General features: G+C 50.9%; 1 protein-coding gene across 1 annotated transcript in view; it reads left to right on the top strand.

The window, feature by feature from the left end:
• LOC128278582 (fasciclin-1) overlaps nt 1–7,297 on the top strand; it is a 9,507-nt gene extending 2,210 nt beyond the window's left edge. The window contains exons 2-12 of the mRNA XM_053017314.1: nt 3,044–3,176; nt 3,246–3,442; nt 3,530–3,666; nt 3,740–3,836; nt 3,897–4,074; nt 4,215–4,527; nt 4,610–4,700; nt 4,776–5,002; nt 5,093–5,252; nt 5,326–5,470; nt 5,548–7,297. Of these exons, the coding sequence (XP_052873274.1) occupies nt 3,044–3,176; nt 3,246–3,442; nt 3,530–3,666; nt 3,740–3,836; nt 3,897–4,074; nt 4,215–4,527; nt 4,610–4,700; nt 4,776–5,002; nt 5,093–5,252; nt 5,326–5,470; nt 5,548–5,804 (1,935 nt within the window). The 3' untranslated portion in view covers nt 5,805–7,297. The remainder of the gene's footprint in view (nt 1–3,043; nt 3,177–3,245; nt 3,443–3,529; nt 3,667–3,739; nt 3,837–3,896; nt 4,075–4,214; nt 4,528–4,609; nt 4,701–4,775; nt 5,003–5,092; nt 5,253–5,325; nt 5,471–5,547) is intronic.
• The last annotated feature ends 3,910 nt before the right edge of the window (nt 7,298–11,207 follow it).

Raw genomic sequence — 11,207 nt, 5'->3', positions numbered from 1 at the left:
TAATCACACAGCACATCAAACAACTAAACCCTCCCGATGGCGGCTCCCTCTTTTGTGGGCCCCTGGCCCGACCGACCCAGAAAGACAAGGGGAAACGGCGTACTAGGGCGCGGAGACTGTGGGGGGGGGGGGATAGTATGTGGCGCCAGCCTGTCTCGATGAGGCACACATACATCCGCACGCGCGCGCACAAACACACAAACACACCGCTAAAGGTTTCAATTTCGCAGGATCTGCCAGGACGGCCCCGTTTCCCGGGGTTTTCGCTCTTTCTCGCCCCCCCCTTCCCGGTGTCGGCGCTGTTGTTGCTGCTGTGGCGCCAACACAACCCTGCCCTCTGCCTCTGCCCGGGTCTGTCCCGGCTCTCCGGTCGTTCGCGGCCCGGGATGAATGAGATCGATGAGTCGTCGTCGTCAACGCCACAGCCCAGGGGGGATTGGGGCCGGCCATCTTTTCTCGATCTATTCCGTCGCTTGCTAGCTGAAGCTGCTGCGTGCTGGGACAACTCCGGGCAACCCGCAACGTGTCAACGTGAGCGGTGGTCCTTTTTGTCGCGTCAATGGATGACGCGCTAAATACGACGCCGTCCGTTTGGAGTTGCGGCGCGACAGCTTGACAACTGAACCGACAACAAAACCGCGTTCGTGTTCAGTTTCTACACTACACAGTGCAGTGTTTGGTCTCACTTCAGGTGGACTGTGGGTGTTTCTGTGTACAGGGGTGTGTATGGCCGTGCTGCTTCAACGGCAGTTTGTAATGAACCAATCGCTGTTGATCCCACCCAAGTGGGCATCAAATCGCATCTCGGCGGTTTGTCGCCTGTGAAAATGTACCTTTTCGAAGGTATTTCAAACGGGAAGGAAAAACCTTCCATAGTAGAAGGCAAGTAAACATTCAAAGAGATGCACCTTTTGACACAACCACACAATGTGGCGCTGTGGCGTTTATTTGACCGTGGTAGGTGCATTACCTTTTAATCATTTTATTTGACACCTGTCACAAATATACCATCTATTTATTCTTGAACTACTTGGTTATAACTTGAAATTTTTCTGCATAATCGTTTCTACGATTACGGATACTTACTTACTTATCCGGCTACAACCGTCGAGCGGTCTTTGCCTGCTTTAAGGAATCTTTCCACCGCTCGCGGTCGAGAGCCTTCGTCCACCACATCTGGATACCGGCCGATATCGCGTCCCGGTCGACGCAGTCTCTCCATCTCACACGGGGCCTACCACGCCCCCTCTGTCCCTCCGGACGGCCTAAGTGGACTTTACGGGCTGGTTCGTCGTCCGCCATTCTCATAACATGACCAGCCCACCGGAGCCTGGCGAGACGCACACGCTGCACGACAGTGAGGTCGTCGTACATTGCGTACAGCTCGCTGTTGTAGCGGCTCCTCCATTGTCCCTCCTCACATACGGGGCCAAATATCAATCTGAGCATCTTCCTCTCGGACGCGGCTAAGAGGGTTTCGTCAGTTTTCGATAGTGTCCATGTCTCAGATGCGTATGTGAACGGATTACGGATGGTTGGCTAAAACCAATGGTTGTTTCTTAGAGAACGAATGGGCTCATTAAAGTTAACATTCATCCAAATCGCAATGCTTTGCGCGATCATACCAGTAATAAATGCAGCCAATCTGAACTCTCGTCGCTTTCTGAATCTATTCTTATTTATTAACATACAGCTCGCTGCATAGGAAGGAAGAGGTCAATGCTAAATACAAATTCCTAAATCCCTAAATATATAACACCTCTAACCATCTCTAAGTTGACTGCATCTCACACTTTGATCTTCAATCGTCTTTCAAGCACAAAACTCCAGTCATCTGAGTATATCAAAATGTATGGTTGGCTAAAAAGTAATCCATTATTTTTTTGGTAAATGGCTTTAGCTGGTTTAGGTGGGTGCTCGTTTTAAAGCTGATACTTCCCACTTTAAAATGGGTGCCGGAATATCATAAAAAGGGCTTGAAGTACACGCAAAAATAATGGATTACTTTTTGGCCAGCCTTAAGTGTATTCTAAAATGTCCAAATTGTATCTACATTGTTAGCAAACGAACTACATAATAATGGACCTGGATAAGAACAAAACTAGAGGCCTAACACTTGCGCATACGTTGTGCATCTAATTAAGTAGGAGGAATCAGCAGACGGTGACTGTGCCGTGCCGTGCCGCACAGCACCACCACAGATGGTCTAATCTAATTAATCCGTCAGCCTGCCTGCCAGGCCCGCAACAGGCTGGCCGCTTGCTGGCGCCAGTCTGACTAGAGTTTGGCAGTTTGCGTAGAGCCGAAAAATGTAAGAACCCATGAACCCATCCCCATGTTCCCGGATTCGACCCAATTTCGGGGCGACATCGACGACCCGATTCGTTCCCGCCTTGTTTTTGCTTGGCTGGTTTGTGTGCCTCATCCCATCTAGTTTGTGTTTATGCGCGGTCCATTTACTAGAACTTACTGGGAATGGGGGGGTTTCTCAGTGTGTCTTGCGTTGCAAATCGGTGACACATTTTGAGCGTTGAGCAGCACGGCACACACACACACACACACTGCACGGTCCGGAAGTTCGCAGACCGAACCGAAGCGGGGTGGTTCAAAATCGCGGAAACACGGTCACGGCTTATTTTACTACATCAGTTTCCGCCAATAGTTTCATTTTCGGACATTTTCGACAGATTTTTAGACCACCTTTCAATTGGCTTTCGGATCCTTTTGTGGTAGCCACCAAGTTTAATAAACTTGGCCGGCATTCCGACAGTTTACTCTGGCTATCATGCTATCATATGCGGCCATGAAATGCATAAAGAGATGGTAGGTGCCCTCACGAAACTCAATCATCTTTTCCAGGATCTTGGTCTGCTTGGTCCAAATCTGATCAGTGGTAAACGTTCATCTTCGCAAACATCCCTGGTAGTACCATCCAACTATCTCATCGACCTCTGAGACCAGTCGTTCCTGCAGTTCCTGCGCTACAAAACAAACCAAAAATAAGGATTTTTAATCTTGGTATTCATCTTCTTATGTGTTGCAGTTTTACTCGCTGATCGAGCAGGATGACGACCTGCTGCTCCAGTTGAAACACCGGTCACTGACCGTGTTCGCTCCGTCCAACCGGGCCTTCCAGCGTTATTCCGGCAACAAGACCCACGTCCGGTATCACATAAGTAAGTCGTCAGACATACGCCGCAGCTTCAGCGCATTTTCATTGACTTCCTCTGCCCATCGACTGCTAGCGACCAAAGCGATCAAGCTGAAGGAGCTGGGTGACACGGTGCTCACGATGCTGAACGGGAACCCGCCGCTGTACGTGACGCGTCGTAAGGCGGCCCGGGACTCGGGCTACGCTCGCGAGGAGATTTTTATCAACAACGCCATGGTGCTGCTCGAACGGTCGGATTACAACTACACTAGCGACATCAACAAAAAGCAGGTGGGTCTATCGACATCCACTGAACGCTACTGGGTCTAAAATCTTCACTCGTTCATCGCAATTTTAATCGGTCGACTCCAATTGCAGGTACTGCACATCATCGACGACGTGCTGACTCCGGTCGGCATCGGGCCGAACGAAACGCGTTTCTCCTACAAACTCGATGCCTGGGATCTGCTGCTGCACGCTGAATCGATCCCGGGTCTGGCACCACAGCGCGTCGGGTGAGTACGACCCCGCCGGGGAACTTCGCGGCGCTCCTGTTTTCCTTCATATGCCTTGTCTTTATTACCGTAGCGCCTTCCGGAAGAAGGTATCGGTGCTGCAGCAGGAGCAGATCTTCCGAGCGCCCGGTCTCTTCACGTTCTTCATTCCGGTGGAGTCACACTCGAAGGTAACGCGCGCCCATCCCCCATGTGTCTACGTCATTCACACACATTCCTCGCTCCCACAGGTGAGGTCCAGCATGACGCGGCTCGACCGGATGGCGCTCGAGGGCCACATAGTACCGGGCCGGGCCCTGTTTACCGTGCCGGCACCGTACGACGAACCGTTCCCGACGCTGGCGTTTGGTGACAACACCAAGATTACGGTCAACCTCATCCATTACGGCACCGGCCGGGAATCTCGAGGTACGGTTTTGACGGTTGACCCCAAAACCTAACGCCTATCGCTATCACTTATCAACTGGCTGGCTGGCTGCTTGCTGGCAACAGAAGCTCTGTCTCACCCAGTCTTCTTCTGGTTTCTTCCACTGTCCCCATGCCCACAGTTTTTGTGATGTCGCGTACGATGCTGACCAACTCGCGGCTCTCGTCCGGCGCGGTGGTGGCCGAAATCGTCAAGGCCAACATTCCGGTCACCAATGGGGTGGTGCACCTGATCCACCGGCCGCTCGTGATCGTTGACATGAAGATCTCGCAGTTCCTGCAGGAGCAGGAGGACGGTATCGTGTCCAAGTTTACCGAGCTGATCGAAGATTACGTACCGGAGTTTTTCCAGCTCCTGCAGTCGTCCGCCAGCAAGACGCTGCTGGTACCGGACAACGATGCCGTGAACCGCATCATCGGATCGAACTTCTTGACGTGAGGACTTGCAGATGCATGGCCCCAATCTAGGCAGTGTGACCTGGCTGACCCCTTTTTCTCTCAATTCCTTTTGCCCTAGTGACCGCAAAAAGATGCAGGAGATACTGGCGATGCACCTGATCCGCGACTCGATGCCGATCGACAAGATCAAGCGAGCCAACCAGGCCCAGGTAGGACGCGGCTGCGTTTTAGATTGGGTCATTCGCTAACGGTTCTGTTCACGACTTCGTTCTCCCCGCATGTAGTTGTACCAAATCCCGACCGCTTCGCGGCGCATGTTCCTGTACTTTAATGTGCTGGAAAACCGGGAAACGCGCGACCAGCGGGTGACGGTCGAGGGCGGTGGCGTAAACGCGACGGTACTGCTGAACGATATCACCGCCATCGACGGCTACATCCACATCATCGATCGCGTTCTTGGTCTACCGTATATGACCGTGCAGCAGAAGATTGAATCGGACCCGATGCTCAAGTAGGCTCTCTAGGTCCTAGGTCCCTGAGTCCAAGCCAAAGCCGTTGCCTAAACACCGTTGTTTGTTCTGTCCTCCCCCCCATTTTCCAGTCTCACCAACCACTTTGGGCGACTAAACGGTTTCAACCATCAGCTAGGCAAGACGACCAAGCGGTACACGTACTTCGTGCCGCGTGACAAGGCCTGGATTCAATGGTTCTACGACCATCCCGCCGCCCGGCTCGACTCGTTCGTGCGGAACTTCAATCAGGTACGGTGTTGTGTCCCTTTGGGTGATTATTTTAGTTTTTATCTTTGATTGTTTTTTTCTGTTGCTCTTTCAGACGCGGGCCGTTCTCGAGCGCCACCTGATCGTCGCGGACCGGGTGTTCAGTATGGGCGAGCTGAAAAACATGTCTATCGAGACACTGATTCTGCCTACCATCGGCCCGGTTCCGCTGCGTATTCGCGTCCGAGAGGAGGATCGTCGTAAGTTATCCCAGGATGCCCTGGAGACTGAGCGCTCTTTCGCTGATCGATTCTGATCGGTTCCTTCCCCCTGGTAGGCTTTTTCATGCAATGGAGGGACACGGGCAAGTGGATCAACGTGTTCCGCCACGACGTCGAGTGTACCAACGGGCTGATACACGTCATCGATGCGCCGTTTCTGTTGGACGAGGATCTATCGGGCGATACCAGCCGCGGGACCCGGCTAGTCGCCAGTCGCGATTGGCCCCTCCTAGGTGCTGTCCTAGGAGCTTCACTCATCACCAGCGTGCTGACGCAACTCTTCGCACGCTCGCGCCAGCAGCAGCAGTGGTAGATCCGCGTGCACGACTCGGGCGCCGCCATAGCTTGTCATATGATTTCATTCCATCGTGTCCGTGTGCTTGTCCGTGAACTATTTGAACTGTGCAGTATTTTTTGGAACCTACAGCTCCCAGGTTAATTCGTCCGTCGTCAGTTTGTTTCCTGCCTGTGTACTCTCTCTCTCTTGCTCTTTATCTCTGTAGCTGTTAATATGATTAAGTTAAGATTGATTAAGTAGACGTGTTCGACGTTAGGTCGCTCAGTTAGGAGCAAACGGCAAAAGGCGTTCGTCCCTTAGTTATTACCACATGGAAGTATTTCTTGCGAATTCGGCGAAATTAAAACATTCCAGTGAGAGATAGCGAGGCAAAGATGAAGAAAGAATCCAAAGTCCGAAGAATCTCATTCAAGAAGCAAACCAAAAGGGCGTTTCACATTAATTCTCGATGTAAATAGATCTCCAGATTCGCCCACTTTTCTCCAATCTAACGTCATTGTTAGATGATGCTCTGCTCCCTTACAGCCAGCCATCTGTCGCATCTATTACAAGCCTTACGACGCCATTTCGAGATGCCTCTGGTGTGCCTTACGACAACAAAAACCGAACGCAGTGGTGGTAATATTTACTTCGATAATACATAATGACCGTGACCGTTGTGCGATATTACTACTACTATATGTACGATGCCTTAATCGATGCGCCAGTGTTGCCAACGGAGGTGGCTGCCTGGGGTGGAAAATGCATTTATATTTACCGTGCTTACCAGTTCTGACTGCACAGGAACAATAGGGGGAAAGCATAAACACTTGAACGTTAGTTGTTTAACGGGTTGGCCAGAAAGAACGCTGGTGAAACGAAAGGTTGAGAAAAAGAGAGAGAGAGAGAGAGAGAGAAAAAGGGACGGTGATAGAAGGAGATATTTAAGGATTATTGTTGTTTGTTGTTTTGCGTGCTGTTTTCCATAGCAGTTTTTCCAAGATCTTTCGTACAGTTGCCATTCTTTCTTCCACTATTCCCATTTCGCTAGTTTCCGGACTCGATCGGGATGGCGAAAGCTCTCTTCTGCCCTCACCCCTCCCTCCCTCTCTTTCTCTCGCTCTCTTACGCTTGCCCTCGCTTGTTTCGTGGAGTCGTTTCGCAATCCTCTTGCATGGGAGGTAATTAACAGTATCTTAATCAGTACAACCTATGAACTCCGGGGCGTAAAGCTGTATTTACAAAAGAAAGAACAAAAAAATTGCCAAAATTGTATGAATGTGTGTATTCGTGTGTGTGTGTGTGTGTGTGTTTAGGAATCTCTCCATTTCCACCTCCAGCGCGTCAAGCCGGGGAGTTGGAGTTTGCGGGTTTTCATTGTTTCTTTTACACATAACTCTACTCCAATTAGATAGTAAGTTGCGCGCAACATGCGCCAGGGCACCGTAGGCGGTGCGACTTGCGAAAGAAACTCAACTTAACAACAACAATGTGCAACAGGGCGTTGGGTAGCGCTTTAATATGCGAAACAACACATCGAGCGTGCGCGTAAAACGAGAACAAATAAATAACGAAGAATGACATAAAAGGGAAAAATGTGTGTTGACTGGTTAACTCAATCCTCGATCCTTCGCTGCTGCTTTGCTTGCAGACTTTGGACACAGGTAAGACAAACTAGCTAGTGGGCCAAGAACCATAGCAGATTTACTAGTACTAGGTCTATACGTTGAGAATCGGAGTTTTAAAAAGATTGCTGTACCTGCCGATTGGGACTTCCCAGTTTTGCGGTTCATTTATCATTACTTTGTTTTGATATCAGGTAAATGAGTTCAGGTCGAAAAATAAATTATTTCGGTTTGCAACCCACCATTTAAAGGGTTAAAGTATTTCAACTTTTGTGCCTGAAAATGACGTTTTGCGGGGATTATTATTTTTCTGCTCCTCTTGAAGAAAGCTGCTTCGGAATCGCACCAAATGCTTGTCGGGACTTGTGTTTGGAAGATCGCAGTGCTTTAAGTGGTTTAAAAAATTCCAAAATGGCGATTTTGACTTTACAAAAAAAAGCGTCCAAGGACTCCAAAAAACGGACATTCTGATGCGGCAGAAAGGTGTGGTGTTTCACAAGCTCCTAAAACCTGATGAAAACGTTAATTCCGATCGCTACTGACAACAAATGATCAATTTGAACCATGCATTGATCGAAAACGATCAAAAAGCCGTTCCTGTTTTCTGAAATGGAGGCGCCTGGTCGCCCGTGGCCTGAGGCTTCCATGTCCCCAAAAAACAAAACTGTTTCAGGATACTATCAAATCACTTGGATGAAAGCTGCTATCCCTCCCCGCGTTATTCACTAGACTTGGCTCTTTCCGAATATCATTCTTTTTCATCGATGGAACACGTATTGGCTGAGCAGCTTTTCGTTTTTCTACGAGGAAGTCGAAATCGAATGACTAATTAGTTTACTTAAAAAGTCGAAGAATTCTTTCGTCTGGGAATCCATGATTAAGCAGAGAGATAGGAGAAATGTATAACTAACGATTGCACATACTTCGAATTAAATAGAGAGTTGCATAAAAATTTTATAAACAAATTGTTGTGTGCTAAAAAACTCCGATTCTCAACGTATAGACCTAGTATACACGTTCCACTCTGATGCCTTGCGCCGTTGCTCAGGTACCGAGAGGTGAGCAGATTGGCTAAACACAAAGGAGCATCGATGACAGCGGTTAACCTGTGATTTACCGGCAAGTGCCATACCAACAGATGGTTTCAAAATATACTAGATGTACGGTACATTTGTCTTCAATCGTTTTTCAGCCACACCGCACAGCACAGCTCACCATCCGCTGCACGCGCCGCTGCTCTAGTTTTGGCGCGACCACTTCGACATGGGAGAACCACCACCGCCATATGGTCTGTGCTGCGGGACGAGCGTGAACGCCGTGCGTGAAGTTGCGTTTCATTGAACCTTGTGACGCTCGCCGTCTTCCGGCGCCTGTCAACCCGCTGGTCCGCGTTTCGGTACTTCTGACGTAACCACTCGGATTGAGAGGTAGTACACGCCCGAGGTTGGGAACTTTGGGCTGCGCAGCGATGAAGCGCAGAGCGTGGCGTAAAGCCTGTGTGCTCCGCTAAGTGTGCGTGCGTGTATACTGGGTGGTTCAATAAGTTTTGCGCTTCAATAACAGCGCTGCCTAAATTTATCTTGTTATTTTGGTACTTCTCTTCATATGAACGTATGTAAAGTTTGATTTCAATCTGTCCATTCATTCATTCATTCTTCCTTAAAAACACTAACGGAGCAGCAGCGACTGGTAGGTAGCTCTAGTGACTTGCGTATAATATTGCACGCAACATTGCATGCAACATTTGCTTTTTTTAAACGCGCACGCAATATTACGTGCAACATTGCACGCAACATTTACATTCCAAAACTTGTACACATTGTTGCATGCAATGTTGTGTACAATTTTTTGCAATCAATTTTGCACCAAAATAATTTGGGTTGGTGGCTTCCGCACAAAATCTAGATAAATTTCGCTTGGATAGCCATTTTGCAAGCAATTTGAGCGCTGATACAGCTTCAGTGCGAGTTTTGCCATGCGGGAAGCGAAAGGAAGGGAAGCCGCCGATCGCCCGGATTCGTCACCGGGAGCAGCTTGAATAATAAAGTGTATTTCAAACTCCAAAAAACACGCAACAACCCATCGAGCAGCCTGGTAGCGTGGTTTGCTTTCGGGGGTAGCCATTCGGTACCCTTTTTTGCACTTGCTGTCGGTTGGAGTTTGTGGTGTTTATAAACATGTAGCCGGCCAGTAGTAGCCGGCCAGTATTACCAGTATATTTCATTGGGCGCATCGAACCCTGTCAGGTTCCTCGGGACGATCCCCGATGCCCATTATTCAGAGGCGTTGTGAAGTGGGAAATACCAATGCCATCTCGTGACCGCTCGGGTGGCCCCGCACTATGTCCGGCGTCCGGCAGGACGCCTGCGTGCAGTTTTGCAGGTCCGATTCTACACCCCTCATCCCACCCCCCCGAGCCCTGCAACCCATCGCTCCCCTCGCTGTTTCTGTTGGCTGCGCGCGCAGTGCTTCGGGTGCGCGCGCGCCACGGCGGAAAATGTGTGGCCGTCGACACAGGGGGAGGGGGGAGGGGCACCCTTTGCCTTCCCGCGGTGCGTGGTGCGTGAGAGCTCTTAGCGGCCAGCGAGCGCACCATCGCGTGGTCCGCTCTGTGTGTGTGTTTGGTGTTGGTGTGTGGAAAAACGAGGGGTTCCCCAACACTAAGCTACCTACTGGGGAGAGATGAAAATGGGGTAGTCGTAACACAACACACACACACACAGACGCTGGCGCGCGCGCACAGGACTCTGGAGTGATGGGCGGGTGGTTTGGTTGGGCGGATTGGGGTATGCGGCGTGGCAAAAATTCGGAAAAATGGAACCCTGCCGACCGGGCAGCGGGCAGCGGGTGTTAGTTGACCGCATTGCGTTCAGGAGTGAAAATCGTGACACGGTGCGCGCGCGCGCTCGTGTCGGAGCGCCCGATCGTCGTCGTCGTCGTCGTCGGCGCGATCTCGTCTCGATTCCGTGGACTTCGCTGTTCCTCGCCCGTTTCCCGTCCCTTTCCCGCGTCCCTGCGTGTGTAAAGGGGCGGTGGGTGGGATCAGGCCCATTCGGGGCGTGTTTCCTGGGCTGCGACCAGATCCGCTCCTGGAGTCCCGGCCCTCTGGAGTCCGGGTTCGGGGTTCCTTCTCAAGTGTGACTCAAGCGATGGCAGGGGACAGGACTCGGCAGGAGCAGCTGCTGACATCCTCCGGGCGGTTCGGTGTGTGTGTGTGTGTGCCTTTTTTCGTCCGGTCATCGGCTCGCAGCGGCATCCAAAAGAGTGGGCTCCAAAGTGGGCCCACTACTACGACGACTGCTACGGAATATGCGACACTAATCCTGCAGCCACGCAGACGTGACAATCAAAGGTGTGCCCCATGTGTGTGTGTGTGTGTGTGTGTTGCGTGCCGACCATTCACCAATGGCGGCGGCCTCTCCGGACTGGATCGGCGCCGTGTCCGCCATTTTGTTTCACTATTTATCGTGCTTGTTGTTGTTGTTGCGGCGAGTGGGTCACTGGCGGTCGACGTGGCGGGGGGGGGGACATGCGGGACTGGATGCGAAGTGCGGATCGGCGGTTTTCTTGAGTTGCGCGGAGTTGTTTTGGTTGTTGTGTTTTGCTTGCCCTTCGCTAGCCTCTCTCTGTCAACGCGGTGCGCGAGTGTCACACGGAGCACACGGACACGGAGCACTCTGACAGCTCCGCTGTCAGATGCGCTGTCCGAGGCGCCCGACTATAGTGGCGGGGCTCAGTTTTGCCGATCCAGCGGCGTGCGCGCTCCACAATATTTGTTAGTTTTTTGGGCAAAAATTACTAAATTCGAAGCGAA

The sequence above is a fragment of the Anopheles cruzii genome, chromosome X, assembly GCF_943734635.1.
Source record: "Anopheles cruzii chromosome X, idAnoCruzAS_RS32_06, whole genome shotgun sequence".
In the NCBI taxonomy this organism is placed as follows: domain Eukaryota; kingdom Metazoa; phylum Arthropoda; class Insecta; order Diptera; family Culicidae; genus Anopheles; species Anopheles cruzii.
The sequence above is the reverse complement of the archived record's forward strand: the minus strand, read 5'-3'. Positions and strand labels throughout refer to the sequence as shown.